At 51.7% G+C, this 16700-nt stretch overlaps 1 protein-coding gene across 1 annotated transcript in view; it reads left to right on the top strand.

Moving 5' to 3' along the window:
- zswim6 (zinc finger, SWIM-type containing 6) overlaps positions 1–16700 on the top strand; it is an 89926-nt gene that overhangs the window by 50748 nt on the left and 22478 nt on the right. The window contains exons 3-7 of the mRNA XM_064306892.1: positions 3928–4076; positions 5758–5908; positions 12839–13018; positions 13957–14133; positions 14508–14654. Of these exons, the coding sequence (XP_064162962.1) occupies positions 3928–4076; positions 5758–5908; positions 12839–13018; positions 13957–14133; positions 14508–14654 (804 nt within the window). The remainder of the gene's footprint in view (positions 1–3927; positions 4077–5757; positions 5909–12838; positions 13019–13956; positions 14134–14507; positions 14655–16700) is intronic.

Raw genomic sequence — 16700 nt, 5'->3', positions numbered from 1 at the left:
TTTAAGGTTGGCTGCTGAGGTCTACGTCCTGAATTTGTACAGAAATGCAAAGAGGGTTCATCTGTGAGGCATACAGTTTGGGGGTGGAAAAGTGGATGTGCATTTTAAAATGAAACCCCCTTGTTGGGGGGGGGGGGGTATTTTCTGGAATGAGTTCTGAGGAATTTGCTATGATGTACATTAATTATTATTAATTAATATACTCATTCCATTACTTTTATATGCTCAAGGTTCTACTCTTTAGTCGTAAGTGTTAGTTGATTGTCAGATTATTTTATTTTAACAGCTTTTGTTGGGAACAGTATTGTGTCGCCTGAAATAATGAGAGTCCCCTTCTTAAAGCGCTTGTTCTGTCCGTGTTCAGGGTCCTTAAAGCATTTATTCTGCTCCTGTTCAGGGTCTTTGAAGAACTTGTTCTGCTCGTGTTCAGGGTCCTTAAGGCATGTGTTCTGCTGGTGTTCAGGGTCCTTCTTAAAGCCCTTTTTCTGCCAGTGTTCAGTGGCTGGGTGAGCTCTCGAAGGGAACAGGAAGTGTGTTGCTGTTGGATGTGTCAGCAGCAGCCTCTGCTGTTCACCCTCAGTCCACGAGACGATGTTTCACATGAGAACACGAGGCGAAGGGAACAGGCCATTCGACCCACCTGGGAGGGGCTCTTACCTGCAGACCAGACGCCGGAGTTGGTCCATGAAAATGATCCATGGTCCAATGAAAGCATAAAAAGCTGGACAGTGGTCACTTCTGACCTCAGATACTGCACGAATGACCAGTGTGTGTTTTTCAGGGGTGTGTTTTTTTCCCTGATTAATCATGAAATGGCGGTTCTCTGACCCTCCGCGCTGAATGCAGCGTAAGCGCTCTCCGCTAGCTGACTGGCAGCTGATTGCAGGGAAGATTAATCAGCAATAAAGCCCCAAAGAAGTCCCGACCGAGACGTTTGGGTTCTGATAAATCAGCCGCCTTTCTCCTGATTAAATGGGAGAAATCGGGAACAATCAGAGCCCTGATTCTTCCGTGCCTGATTCCTATGTGGCAGATCTCTGTGAATGGCTGTCATCATCAGGGTTTTAACGACATGATTTAATGGCCACTAAATGATTTTGATCATTCCACGTATCAATTCAGGCCATATTCTTTTGCTATTACATTCCTTGATTTATCCCTTTAAGGCTTTGAAGAAAACTGAACACGGGTCACAGTGATCTAGAAAGATATGAAATTACCATAAGATATGAAATATTGCTGCACAGAATGTTCCCTGTGCTTGGTTAGCTTGCTGCTGGATGTGTAATTCTGCCAAACCGTGAAATGTTTTAAAGTGATTTGTAAATGCATTGTAAAGGCATTGCATCATAAGGACGCTTTGTATGTCTCGAGCTGTTTATGAGGACTTTGGTGCCACAGTGAAGATGGGGTTTAGATCCTCATCTGACCTAGCTCCTCGCAGGAGCCTCGTTCTGCCCTGTTCCGGCTCTTATTTTAAGGGGAACTCACCCCCAAAATCTTTTGGGGAATTTGGTACTTTTTTGTCTTACCCTCAGAATAATGGGTGTGACCTGTGTTTCATATGTAAAAAAAAAAAAACTTTCACCCATGTCTGCGAAACACCAATTTTGGTGATTATTTTAGCAAGACATAAAATGACTGCTTTTTATAATTCATGTAATTGTAAAGACTCTTTTTAATGGGAAAATGCTGAGATCTGACACCTTTTTTTCCCAACATTCTCTATATCACTGAAGTCACAATCAGAAAATGTGATTCATAATTTTAGTTTTGGGGTTCATTCTCTTCAATGGGATGAAAAGGGTGGAGTTATACCTAGGTGACATTATTGTTTTGGGCAGGGCTCTGTATTTTCAATGTTTGTAAATGAACATACAGTATGTGGCACAAGTGGATGAATGATTCTTCAGGTGAATACCAGCAGGTTAAGTCATTAATTACCTCAGGATTTCCCCTTTAACTGAAGCTGAGGTGTAGGCAGCTGAACCTGAACATCAGCACTCCTAGCTCACCCCCGTACCGCGCGTTTGGGGACCCAAAGGGGTCTGGACTCTCAGTACGGGTTTTGACGCGTGTTTGGAGTTGTAGATACATCGCTGTAGATGGACGTGAGGCACGCACTGTCACAGGTGTCTGGCGGTGGCTTCTCATGAGCTGGGCTTAAAAATGTCTGTGCTTGTGCTAGAACCTGTGTGTGTGTGTGTGTGTGTGTGTGTGTGTGTGTGTCAGAACCCGTGCGTATGCTAGAACAGGTGTTCTGGGGGCAGAGGTCTAATGACACCTGTCGCCTTTATTTAGGGTAAATCCTACTGTGGTTCAGTCAGGCCAGGAACTCAACTGAAATAATTCACTGGAAAAATCCCCGTAGAACATTATGGGTATTTTTGTTTCCGAACCCAGGTGGCCAGAATTTTTAGAGATCCACACCTCTTTTTCGTCTGGGATCAGCTTTTACCGTCTGGGATCAGCGCTTACTGACTGTGATCGGCACTTACTGTCTGGGATCAGCACTTACTGTTTGAGATGAGCGCTTCCTGTCTGGGATCAGCTCTCCCTATCTGGGATCAACGCTTCCTGTCTGGGATCAGCACTTACTGTCTGTGATTAGCGCTTATTGTCTGTCATCCGCACTTACTGTCTGAGATGAGTGCTTACTTCCTGCCTGTGATCAGCCCTTTCTGTCTTGGATCAGTGCTTACTGTCTGGGATGAGCGCTTACTGTCTGTGATCAGCCCTTACTGTCTGGATTCAGCACTTACTGTCTGTGATCAGCCCTTACTGTCTGGGATCAGTGCTTACGGTCTGTGAGATCAGCACTTACTGTCTAGGATCAGTGTTTACTGTCTGAGATCAGCCCTTACTGTCTGGGATCAGTGCTTACTATCTGGGATCAGCACTTACTGTCTGGGATCAGCGCTTACTCTCTGGGATCAGTGCTTACTGTCTGGGATCAGCGCTTACTGTCTGGGATCAGCGCTTACTGTCTGGGATCAGCGCTTACTGTCTGGGATCAGCACTTACTGTCTGGAATCAGCGCTTACTGTCTGGGATCAGCGCTTACTGTCTGGAATCAGCGCTTACTGTCTGGGATCAGCGCTTACTGTCTGGAATCAGCGCTTACTGTCTGGGATCTGCACTTACTGTCTGGGATCTGCACTTACTGTCTGGGATCAGCGCTTACTGTGAGATCTGCGCTTACTGTCTGGGATCAGCACTTACTGTCTGGGATCAGCCCTTGCCATTGCTGAGGTCTTATCAGGGATATTTTAACTTAAACTCTGATCAGATTCTTATACGTGTTCGCATGGTTTATATATGTACAGGGTACATGTTTGTTTGCTCATGAATGCTTCTATTGTTGTGTGAATGTGATTGAGGATGTATCCATTGTTGTGTGAATGTGATTGAGCATTTTCCATTGTTGTGTCAATGTGATTGAGGATGTATTCATTGTTGTGTGAATGTGATTGAGGATGTATCCATTGTTGTGTGAATGTGATTGAGGATGTATCCATTGTTGTGTGAATGTGATTGAGGATGTATCCATTGTTGTACAGTCTTGATTTTTTTGTAGCTGCTGGAAACGAATTGCCCCCTAGGGGATATGAATAGACTGAACTGACCTGAACTGAACTGACCTGTGCTTTCACCTTTGACCCACTTTCCCTGAGCGGCTGCGACTGGTTATGAAATTTCAGCTGCGTGGAAGCGGGCGAGTCCGTGGCGTCCAGCCTGGCGTTTGAGGCGGGACGCATTTCAGTTTTTTCAGTCCCTTTGCCTGAGTGGAGTGAGTTTAAAGCGCATTTGCGCTTGAACCCTCGCCGGACCGCGCGCTGCGTGACCGGGCGGCGGCTTCACGCTTCGACCGCTTCCCGTGGGCTGTGGGGCGGTTGCTAAGGCGATGTGCGTTTCCTGTGTCCCCAGGGGCCCCGGACCCCACGGCGGGGGCCAGCATAGACGACGAGAACTGCTGGCACCTGGACGAGGAGCAGGTCCAGGAGCAGGTGAAGCTCTTCCTGTCACAAGGCGGTTACCATGGCTCCGGCAAGCAGCTCAACCTCCTATTCGCCAAGGTAGGCCTCCTCACGCCCCGCCCCACTGCCCAAATACAGTCCTTTCATACAGCTGTGTAGCGAACGGCTTAGCGGCCAGTTAGCCACCTGGGAGGCCAGCCTGCGGCCTGTACACAGTTTGCAGGCCCCGTTCCCAAATTATTCCTCCAAGAGGTCTCACCTGCACCCACGCTGCCCCAGTGATAGGCTCCACCCACACCCAGAACTGGGCCAGACCTGGAGCTGAAACCCTTTAACTCTTTAGATGCTGGTAAAATGTGAAAAACCCTTTTCTTTATCCTGGAGAATAAAAATGAATATCATTGCTTACTTAACAGTGCAATAATATTGAAGAATAATGTTAGGAATATTAGTAAAGTAAAAATATCCATGAAAAAGTGTAATACTCTGCTGGATTTACACTGCTGTCTAGAGGGTTCTGATATTTAAAGTGACGGTTTGATCCAGGAGGGAGGGGTTCCATTCACATTTAATTCTTTTTTTGCCCCCCCTCAGTCCATCTTTCTCTTTGGAAAGGGCAGTTTGTCTTTGGGCTGTTTGACTGAGAAGTGTGTTCAATTCTTAGCGTAAACATTGTGTGCGTCACAGTGCGCATTTGGAAATTAACCCCAGGGGAAATGGGCATGTCTTAATCGACTGATTTAACAAGGTTTTGTTATGATGTACCATATTATTATTATTCAAACTCTTTTTATGTGTTTTATATTCTCAAGGATCCATTATTTGATATTAACTGTGTTGTGTTTGTAATGGGGAGTAATACATCACTGTATAATATTCAGTAATTTAACAGGCGTTGTTGATAAGGTCGTACGTGTCCCTGTTAAAATGGCGGACGACGGAAGGGAACAGGAAGTGTGTTGCTGTTGGGGAGGTGGCACCAGCCTGTGCTGTTCACCCTCAATCCACAAGCTGACGTTTCTCTTCCTTTTACCAGAACTGTTTACTGTGTACTGTTTACATTGCTGTGAATGTATGAAATAATAATAAGGAAGGAAGCTGTTATACATTAGAATCTCACATAATACTGTAATATTTCTGATAATACTAAACGCTGAGAGAGTATTTTATGCCCGGCACTGGCTTGGAGAGTCTGTTTGCTGTGGTGTGTAAGTTTCACACTGAACGCTGATTATTGAGTGGGATTTGAATGCATGCTGTTGGTTATTGTACAGAAGGCTGTTTACGCTCCAGACTCCCTCCTGATTGGCTGAATTAAATGCTTTTACTCAGCAGTTCGCTGTCATCAGTGACTCTCGTCGCTTGCGTTTCACTCACCCTGCCTTTTCACAAGAGTTGTGTGTTCCTCGTTCGGTGAGGTGAATGTGACTGTGTCTGGGATTTGAACCTGCGACCGCTCGGGCCCTTTACCGCTGTTGAACGCAGAACTCGTTCACGCGACCGTAGACCGACCGGGTCAGGTTCACACGGGGGACCCACATCCACTGCTGGCCTCTCGGGTGATTTCAGCGGAGTCCTGAAAGGTCAAAGGTGCAGCAGCGTCACTGCGCCCCGTCTTTGCTGGGATTTGAAGCTGTTATTAGTCTGTAGACACTTTTGTGTGGAGGCTGGGGGGAGGGAGCAGGCCTGCTGTCCCTCCCTCCCTCCATCCGTCCGTCCGTCCGTCCGTCCGTCCCCCTGTCCCCCTGTCTGTCTGACCCGGCTGTTCTTCCTTCCCCAGGTGCGGGAGATGCTGAAGATGAGGGACTCAAACGGGGCGCGCATGCTCACCCTCATCACCGAGCAGTTCATGGCCGACCCCCGCCTGTCGCTATGGAGACAGCAGGGGACCACCATGACCGACAAGTACAGGCAGCTGTGGGACGAGCTAGGTGAGTCACGCCCAGGGGTCCCGCCCGAATGTTCGAAGCCCCAACGCCACCCTGCTACCCGCCCCCCCCCCCCCCCACCCCCCAGCAGACCCCAGCGCTGTCTCTACACACAGACCTGCGCGCATGTAAGCACCATAACCTAAGCAGTCCCGGAATGCATGGGGAAAGGTACCAGGTGCCGTGTCTCTTCCTTTCCCAGATTTTATTTATTTTTGCGTATTGCGTTCTGAGCCCCCGCCCCCCCCCCACCCTGAGCGCGCGGCGGGGGGAATGATGGGTAATCGCTCTAATGGCCGCTGGCTCGCCGCCCGCCGTCCCGGAGCTGGGGACGTTTGGTCGATTTTTGGCTCTCCTCTGCCCCTCGCACTAATGTGAGTGCCAGCCCCCTCAGTGAGCTGTGCTGAGCAATGATCCTTTCATTAGAACTTACCCAGCATTCCCTGCGGTGCGGGCTCTCAGCGCTACTGGAGGAACGGGTCTGGGGGGGGGGGCGGGCGTGGCCGTTAGCTCCCGGGGTTCTTGGGGGGTTTCTGGGGGATGTGTCGTTGAAGATTTTTGGCGTGGATTCCCCGTGCCTTTTCGCTGAACTCTCTCAGCACGTCTGGAATTTTCCGGGCAAAGAGCTAATCTGTTTATTTTGGGAGCCGCCGATTAATGTGTAACAGGTACCAGTGCACGGGGTGAGCCACTCAGCTGTGAGGGTGACGAGGTGGGGGTGCGGTGCCTATTTGAGTCACTGAGACAGTCATCTGTTTAACAACTGGCTTCTGCAGGGGGGCTTAGTCCACCCCTCACCTCTGAACCCCCTCCTCCACCAGCCCCCCCCATCCCCCCACGAACAAACAGTGAACCTCTTTGTTGGACACTGAGAGAAATTCTAATGCAGCGACACACAGAATTTTATCGGGTTTGGAATGAGACGTGGCCCGGGTTAGAGTAGAACCGGGGGGGCCTCCTGCTTCGGAGGTCCCAGGAGGAGGGCACGTTGGGGGCCAGCGCCTGGTCCCTAATCGGTAGGGTCCTGGTTTGGGTTTTTATAGCCTGTTCCCCTCTCTGTCCAAACCCGCGCGGTGTGTCTCCGGCACAAACACAAACACATTAGCCAGCAAAACTGCATTTCGTTCTTAATTTTGTTCCTGGGGCGAATGGCCTGGTGTTGGGATTGATGGAGACTGTGACTGGCCTTCATGGGTGAATGGGGGGTTCTGGAGGGACAGCAGCCCTGTTCAGTGCTGTTCAGTGTGTGTGCTTGCTGTCTCGTCGCTGGGAGATCTCTCCGGGCGTGCGCACGTTTCGTTTGAGCGTGGAGGGGCTGTTGTCAGGGGGGTCCGGCGAACGCACTAGTTCATGCGCTCCCCGTCCTGCGACGGGAACTGCCAGTGGGCGGGGCCTCGTTTCGCGGGCCCCTGGCTGTGATGGTGCGAAACTGCAGGAGTGCTCTTGACGGAGACGGGTGGTGCTCACGCCTGACTGACGCACGCAGCGCGCTCCACGTCTCCCTCTCCGCATCTCCCCCTCTGCACTCCGCTTCTCCCCCTCTGCGTTCTGCGTCTCCCCCTCCACGTCTCCCCCTCTGTGCTCTGCGTCTCCCTCCCTGCGCTCCGCGTCTCCCCCTCCGCGTCTCCCCTCGCGTCTCCCCCTCCGCGTCTCCCCCTCTCGCGCTCCCTCTGCTCTCCCTCGCGTCTCTCCCCCCCTGCGTCTCCCCCTCTCGCTCCTCCCCCTCTGCGTCTCCCCGTCCCTCTGCGTCTCCTGGCTCCTCGCGTCTCCCCCTCTGCGTCTCCCCCTCTGCGTTCTGCGTCTCCCCCTCTGCGTCTCCCCCTCTGCGTCTTCCCCTCTGCGTTCCGGTGGCCATCTTATCTCTCAGGGAGAGGCTGTTCTCCTCCGTTAATAGAGGGAGGTGGGCTGGCAGCTTTGTGGAAGAGCACCTATAGCGGGACTCGTAGCATGTCGAGGACGCTTGCTCCGCCCCTTCGTCCAGCCCTGTGGCGGGGTCTCAGTGAAGCTGCAAACGGTGCGTAACTCCCAGACTCGAGGGGGGGGCAGTGTGTGAGATTACTGTAACAGATTTACGTTGGGGGGGCAGAGAGGGGGGGCGAAATCGCCCCTTTGTGCCGAAACAAAGGAGCGGTAGTGCGAGACGGAGGTGTCCGGCCTGCAGGCCCCCACTGGGGGGTCTACCTGCAGTGCACCGTACTGTCTGTCTGCAGCCACTACGTGTGTGTGTGTGTGTGTGTGTGCATGTGCGTGTGTATGTGTGTGTGTGTGTGTGTGTGTGTGTGTGTGTGTGTGTGTATGGGTGTGTGTGTGTGTGTGCATGTATGTGTGTCTCTGTGTGCGTGTGTGTGTGAGTGCGTGTGTGTGTGTGTGCATGTGCGTGTGTATGTGTGTGTGTGTGTATGTGTGTGTCTCTGTGTGTGTGTGAGTGCGTGTCTGTGTGTGTCCATGTGTCTGTATCCGTGAGGGGGGAGGGGGGTAGTGAGAAGGACGGTGTGTTGCCGTGACAGCGTGGTTCTGTGCTCTTCGGTCAGAGTGTGAGGGCGCTGACAGACTCAATCAGGACAGAAGCTTTAAATTAGCCTCATGAAGGAGAGGGGGAACTACAGCCGGGAGTGGGGGAGGGGTGTGTGTGTGTGAGAGAGAGAGATAGAGAGAGGGAGTGTCTGTGTGCGTGCATGTGTGTGTATGTGTGACTTGTGTGATATGAAACACAATATTGTTTTAATTGATTACAGTGGAAGTGAGTGAGAACAGTGCATTCGGAGGGGTTGGGGGGGTGGGGGGGCAGTGTGCAGTTAATTACCTCGGTGTGCTGTAATCCCGTCACCGTCTGATGAGGTTTAGTGGTCAGACAGTCTTTTCCAGGAGAGACTCACTCTGCTGGCCAGCCTATGGGACAGTCCGCTTTAAAAAAATGATTTTTTTGTATTAATATGATTGTTTTGATGATGCACCCCCCCCCTCCCCCCCCCAGTCCGTGGATTTATCTCGTAATGATTAATTACAGCAGCTTGTGTTTTGCGTGTCCAGCGTTTGGGATAAATGGGGAACTAGCGCTGCAGCTTGGGATGGATTATGGCCTGTTTGCCGTTTCAGACGGTTGGATTCGGTCTAGGCTGTTATCGCCTCCCTTCCTTTGTTCTGTTCTGTTTGTTCTGTTTTTGAACGCTTGTTTTCTTAGGGGTTTTGCCCCCCTCTCCCCCCCCCCCCCCATTCGGTTTGCTAATCTTCTGTTCCTGGTGATTGCTCATAAGCGCATTATCACGGTTATTTTATGCGTTTATTCTTTGGATGCCTTTTTAATTTTATTTATTCTTTAATTGTACGGCGGCGGCTGCTAGCGCGGTGGCACACTGGCCGATATCTTTGAGCAGGCTGTCCTTCAGTGTCTGTCGCTGCCTCTCCTCAAACAAAGACACCATGCTGAAGCCTCCCTGTCTGTCTCTCACCCTCTCCCCCCTTCTGCCCCCCCCCGCAGTCCCATCCCCTCTCATTCCCCACCTCTCCCTCACCATCTCTCTCCCTCCCTCCCTCACCATCTCTCTCCCTCTCTCCACCAACAATCCCTTTCTCAGTCTCCCCCACCTCTTTCACATCTTCTCTCTCCTCATCTTCTTTTCTCTCTCTCTCTCTCTCTCTGTCAGTGGTCAGGCCTGTGTGAGTTGCTCAGGGAGTGATTAAACCTTCATACGCTGCACATGCAGCTCAGTGGCACTGGCAGGACTGCAGGACCATACACACAGCGCTTTAATACTGTACCCACAATGAGTTAAAGCCCTGGGGCTCCGCCCGGGAACCAGCGGGGGATTATGGGATACCTCGCCGCCCGTCCCCTCGGTCAGGTTCTTCTCCAGGTCTGGAACAGGATATGGCTACGTGCCTCATATGGTTTTATTCTGCAGGTGCCTTTCTCCGGGGCAGAGACAGGTGCTTGGCTTGCTTTTCTGGGGTCTCTCTTCCAGAGATTTCCGGAACGTTACCGGAACATGCCGCTTCCATGGTAACGGTGCCGATGTTTACTTGGGCGGTGGCCTTCCCTGAATAAGGTCAGGGGTGTGGGTCAGAGGTGTGTGGACCCTTTCGTCTCTGGTCAAATTCACCCGAACATCAGCGCGTGGGGAATGCGGGAGGTTCGGTTTTCCCACTTTGTCCGTGTGAATGTTGGGATTTCTGTATCGGGCGGGAAACGCAGGGTCGGCCAGAGAAGCTCTCCCGCTCCCTCGCTTTGGGAAGGCCGCGGAGTCGGACGCGTTCCCCCCCCAGCTCTCCCGCTCCCTCGCGTTGGGAAGGCCGTGGAGTCGGACGCGCTCCCCCCCCAGCTCTGCCGCTCGCTCGCGTTGGGAAGGCCGCGGAGTCGGGCGCGTTCCCCCCCCAGCTCTCCCGCTCGCTCGCGTTGGGAAGGCCGCGGAGTCGGACGCGTTCCCCCCCCAGCTCTACCGCTCGCTCCTGAGAGAGCCGAACACTCTGCGTTCAGCAGACGGCCGTGTCCGCGACACGTTCAACAGATTTCGTTCTGAAATGGAAGCCATGTATGGGTGGATGTACGCTGAAGCGGTGAAGGCTGAGTGTCTGCTCTTAATTCCCCCTGCTGTGACGAGCACAGTTACAGTCCTGTGGTTCGAGCGGCCTCTCTGGTTTTAACCGGTTTCTCTTTCATGCTGCCACTGAATTTTACCTGCGGTGGGTGGGAGGGGCCACGTCCCTTTTTTCGACTCATTCAGAGACAGACGTGTCGGGGGCAGTATCGTTTTCCCAGACACGTGACGTTTTTTTTATTATTTATTTATTTATTTATGTATTTATTTATAGCTCTTCCACTGCGTGTAGTTATACAGTAGGTGAGAGGGGGAAGAGGGTGCCAGAGTTTGAAAGCACTCTGACTCTGCAAAAACAGGGCTCAGAGAAAGACATCTTTTCTTTTGTCCAGTTCGTCCTTAAATGAGAACAAAAAATGCACTGATGTGAACCATTAAAAAAAAAAAAAAAAAACGAAGATTCGATTAGCTGCTGGGTTCCTCTGGCTGGCGGATTTGCATGTTTACCCCAGTTGCTGGGCGGCAAAGTCAGGCCGGCCTCTTATTTGACGGCTAATAAACCAATGGGAAGATACTGTATGAGGTCGTTTGTCTGCATTAAAGGTGGCCGGGCTTATTGGAACCGTCAGCTGACCTATTTCTCTGTTTGTCTGTCTGAAGTAATGAAGCTGTGTGCGCTGAAAGCAGCTTCTGTGGGGGCTTAATGGGGCTGCCCATCTTTCCGCCTGTCCAAATATTGCCAACCCAAAGGGTTTTAACCCTTTAATTATCTGAGCAGGCATGTTTCCCCAGGGCCTTGGTATTTCCCTGCCCCCCCCCCCCCCAGGGCCTTGGTATTTTCTTGTGCTCAGGATGAATTGGTAGACAGTCCAGGCTGGGTTCAGGGGGCCCACCACACCCCCCCCCTCCATTTTGTTGCTGTCTGTGTAAGGCAGGGTCCACTTTGTCCCAATCCAAGTAAGTTTTACTTTCTTTTTTTTTCTTCCTTCTTTCTTTTTTTAGTGTTGACTTTAAATTGAAAGTACGCCAGGCAGTTTCTTATCCTGAGATCAAACGCTGCTACTGTAAATTCGGGGGGTGGGGGAAGGGGAGGGGAGGGGGGGTCAACATGGCAGGGCTCTTAATGTCATGTTTACCATTCTGAGCTGATTAACCCGGGAACCAAACCATGCGGAAAAAAGGCCCCTTCTTTCCCAGGACCCAGCGGGCGTGGCCTGTGGCTGAGGTGGGGCCCCAGGGGATGGCAGGGAGCCGCCGGGGGCGGGGGACGGGTTGGGGGGGGGGCAATGATGCGAGCCCCCGTCAGCAGGTTCTCAGGTTCTTTTTTAAACACAAGTCTCTTGAATTACACCCGGGCCTCAGGGACGGGTGGGGGGGAGTTGGGGTCAATTCTGTGTCGATTCGGACAATTGATTGAAAATGTCAATAATGTTCAATGAGGGTTTTTTTAGTGAATGAACTGTGTTTCACTTCCTGTCCTGGATTGACTGAACTGAAATGGAATTGACCCCCAAACTCTGGCATCTTGGGATAATAATTTTCTGGGATTTTATCAACAGCAAGATAAATGTCCAATCAGGGTCCGTATTAATAAAGCATCTTGGAAAAAGAGTGCTGACTTAGAATCAGGTTTTCCCTGTCTGTGCATTATGAACTGAAGCTGCAACTGATCCTAGATCAGTGCTTCCGGTCTGAGGCCTCTGATGCTTTATGAATACTGGTCCAGGTCATCGTTTGGGACAGTTAAAATGGAGTAAGAGCTGAAGTGGGAGGGGCCAGACCGGACTCTCCCTAGTAAGATTGAATGGGAGGAAGATCAGATCAGTGCGTGTGAGTGCGTGTGTGTGTGCGCGTGTGTGTGCGTGTGAGTGCGTGTGAGTGTGCGTGCGTGTGCACATGCGTGTGCCTGTTTGTTTCTCTCCCTTGCAGGGGCCCTGTGGATGTGCATAGTCTTACTGTGTTTCTCTCCCTTGCAGGGGCCCTGTGGATGTGCATAGTCTTACTGTGCTTCTCTCCCTTGCAGGGGCCCTGTGGATGTGCATAGTCTTACTGTGTTTCTCTCCCTTGCAGGGGCCCTGTGGATGTGCATAGTCTTACTGTGCTTCTCTCCCTTGCAGGGGCCCTGTGGATGTGCATAGTCTTACTGTGCTTCTCTCCCTTGCAGGGGCCCTGTGGATGTGCATAGTCTTACTGTGTTTCTCTCCCTTGCAGGGGCCCTGTGGATGTGCATAGTCTTACTGTGCTTCTCTCCCTTGCAGGGGCCCTGTGGATGTGCATAGTCTTACGTGTTTCTCCCCTTGCCAGGGGCCCTGTGGATGTGCATAGTCTTACTGTGCTTCTCTCCCTTGCAGGGGCCCTGTGGATGTGCATAGTCTTACTGTGTTTCTCTCCCTTGCAGGGGCCCTGTGGATGTGCATAGTCTTAAACCCGCACTGCAAGCCGGAGCAGAAGCTGGCCTGGCTCAGACAGCTGAACAAGTGGAACAGCGTGGACGTGTGTCCCTGGGAGGACGGTAACCACGGAAACGAGCTGCCCAATTTAACCAACGCCTTGCCTCAGGGCGCGCACGCTAACCAAGGTGAGCCGGAGCGCGGAAGAGCCGCTCTTTTAATCAGCTCCCCTTTCCCAGGCACCCCCTCCCGCGCTCTCGCTTTTTTAGCCTTTCTGTGACTAATGGAACGGTCCGGATAATCAGCAGCCCCGGTCCTGCAGCTACGGCCACCCCTCACCCCTCAGAAACAGCTTCCCACCAAGCATTGAGCATCGCTGCAGGCACACTGGCTGATGCCAGTGTGAGCTGATTGGCTGATGCCAGTGTGAGCTCATTGGCTGATGCCAGTGTGAGCTGATTGGCTGATGCTGTGTGAGCTCATTGGCTGATGCCAGTGTAGCTCACTGTGTGATGCCAGTGTGGGCTTATTGGCTGATGCCTGTGCGAGCTCATTGGCTGATGCCAGTGTAGCTCACTGTGTGATGCCAGTGTGGGCTTATTGCCTGATGCCAGTGTAGCTCATTAGCTGATGCCAGTGAAGCTCATTGGCCGATGCCAGTGTGGCTCATTGGGTAATTTCGATGCTCTGACACTGTAGCTATTTGCCGGAAGCTCCCAGATTTGGACCTGCTCTCTGGAGCTCTGCATCTTACACAAGCTTCCAGGATTTCCAGCTTTTTTCATTGACTTTCATGGATTAAGCTGCAAACATTGCCAAGGAGGGGGGGGGGGGGGGTGAATAATGCAGTGCACCCAAAAGGAAGACAAAAAAGCGGAGAAAAGGCATGTGCTAAAAACAGTGAACGACAGTGGAAAGCGTCGAGTGCGTTCTCAGTAGCCCAGCGCAGTAGGCCTGCTAAACGGACAGGTACTCCGGGGTGTAAAAAGGACTTTCGCCTGACAGCCCGGAGGCTGACGCACCCCTGGGACTGGCTTCTGGGACCCAGCTAGACCCAGGCCCTGCTAACCCCCTCCTCTCTCTCCCCCGCCCCCCCTCACCCCCTCCCCCCTCCCCTCTCCGGCAGATTTGGCCAACAGGCCCCACCGGACGGTCTTCACGCGAGCCATCGAAGCGTGCGATCTGCACTGGCAGGACAGCCACCTGCAGCACATCATCAGCAGCGACCTCTACACCAACTACTGTTACCATGACAACACTGAAAACTCGCTCTTCGACTCCCGGGGACGGCCCCTGTGGCACGGTGAGCGGACCGGACCGGAAAAGACGTCCGCCTGACTCCACTCTTTGTCCCTCCATTTCTATGGCCTTCGCCAAAGGAAAAGATGGAATGAAAGAAAGTTAAGAAAGAAAGAGACATGGGATAAGGCTAGAGGGGTGGGGGGGATCTGGGGAGTGTGGGGGAGGTGGGGTGTAGTGGTCAGGCTGGGGACTTGTTTTACTGAAAGAATTTAAAGGGCTTTTGCCACGGGGAATGGTGGCCCCATTGGAGGCGAGTTGGCTGGGTCTTATTTAGTTTCGTTTTTTTGGGTTGACGGGGGAGTGGGGGGGAGGGGGGCGAGCGAATGGGCTCATTGTGCACTCTAACAGGGTCCTGTCCCGCTCTCCCTCGCACAGAGCACGTCCCCACGGCCTGCGCCCGGGTGGACGCCCTGCGTTCCCACGGCTACCCGCGGGAGGCACTGTGGCTCGCCATCTCCATCGTCAACACCCTGCGGCGGCAGCAGCAGAAGCAGCTGGATCTCTTCCGCGCGCACAAGAAAGGTGGGAGAGAAGTTACGCAGCCACACGCATTACACAGCGCACATTACACAGCGCGTTACACAGCGCACATTACACAGTGCGTTACACAGCGCGTTACACAGCACACATTACACAGCGCGTTACACAGCGAGCATTACACAGCGCGTTACACAGCGAGCATTACACAGTGTGTTACACAGCGCACATTACACAGTGTGTTACACAGCGCACATTACACAGTGTGTTACACAGCGCACATTACACAGTGTGTTACACAGCGCACGTTACACAGTGTGTTACGCAGCCGCACGCGTTACACAGTGCGTTACACAGCGCACATTACACAGTGCGTTACACAGCACACATTACACAGCGCGTTACACAGCACACATTACACAGTGTGTTACACAGCGCGTTACACAGCACACTTTACACTGTGTTACACAGCACACATTACACAGTGTGTTACACAGCGCGTTACACAGCGAACATTACACAGTGTGTTACACAGCGCACATTACACAGTGTGTTACACAGCGCACATTACACAGTGTGTTACACAGCGCGTTACACAGCGCGTTACACAGCGCACATTACACAGCGCGTTACACAGTGCGTTACACAGCGAACATTACACAGCGCGTTACACAGCGAACATTACACAGCGCGTTACACAGCGAGCATTACACAGTGTGTTACACAGTGTGTTACACAGCGCACATTACACAGTGTGTTACACAGCGCGTTACACAGCGCGTTGCACAGCACACATTACACAGTGTGTTACACAGCGCACATTACGCAGTGTGTTACACAGCACACATTACGCAGTGTGTTGCACAGCACACATTACACAGTGTGTTACACAGCGCACATTACGCAGTGTGTTACACAGCACACATTACGCAGTGTACACAGCACACTACGCGTGTGTTGCACAGCACACATTACCAGTGTGTTACACAGTGCACATTACACAGTGTGTTACCCAGCACACATTACACAGTGTGTTACACAGCACACATTACGCAGTGTGTTACACAGCACACATTACGCAGTGTGTTACACAGCACACATTACGCAGTGTGTTGCACAGCACACATTACACAGTGTGTTACACAGCACACATTACACAGTGTGTTACACAGCGCGCATTACACAGTGTGTTACACAGCACACATTACACAGTGTGTTACACAGTGCGTTACACAGCGTGCATTACACAGTGTGTTACACAGCACACTTACACAGTGTGTTACACAGCACGCATTACACAGTGTGTTACACAGCACACATTACACAGTGTGTTACACAGTGCACATACCAGGTGTTACACAGCACACATACACAGGTGTACACAGCATCATTACGCAGTGTGTTACACAGCACACATACACAGTGTTTACACAGTGCACATTTCACAGTGTGTAACAGCACACATTACACAGTGTTACAAGCGCACGTCACAGTTGTTACAAGCGCACGTTACAGTGCGTTACGCAGCATTATGCCGCCTCATAGCACATCTGGTCCTCAGCATTGGCATCTGCCTACTCGTCGGTGCTGCTGGATCCCTGTTATTGACACGCCTCCAGTCAGAGTGATTCCATAATGGCCGCTGTTAGCGTAGGAGCCATCTTATTATGAGACCTGTCCTAGCTGCAAACCCTCACATACTCAGTTACATACGAGGTCTGTGTCATGTAAAGGCTCCACCTTGTCACACTTGTTGGCTCCGTCTTACTGTTCGTTTTGCCAGAATAGCGCACAGAGAACTGGTCTGTCGTTTGTCACGTGGACATTCGTTCGGTGAGCTAGGACCGCACATAAAAAGGGCGAGCTCATTCTCTGCTACAGACTGCAAAAAAACGGCCAGTTTATTCTCGTTTGCATAAACTTCTGTGTTTGCCTTAAAATTAATTGTTTTTTATTTTCCGTACATAGTGACACGGTTATACTGGCATCCTTTTACTGTTGTAATGGGCAACGTTTCTCTGGGGAGTTTTATTATTTTTTGTTTTTGCTTTAATCGTGCAGTGCCTTTCCCAGGGATGTGTTGTGAGGATT

The sequence above is a fragment of the Anguilla rostrata genome, chromosome 14, assembly GCF_018555375.3.
Source record: "Anguilla rostrata isolate EN2019 chromosome 14, ASM1855537v3, whole genome shotgun sequence".
Taxonomy (NCBI): Eukaryota; Metazoa; Chordata; class Actinopteri; order Anguilliformes; family Anguillidae; genus Anguilla; species Anguilla rostrata.
The sequence above is the reverse complement of the archived record's forward strand: the minus strand, read 5'-3'. Positions and strand labels throughout refer to the sequence as shown.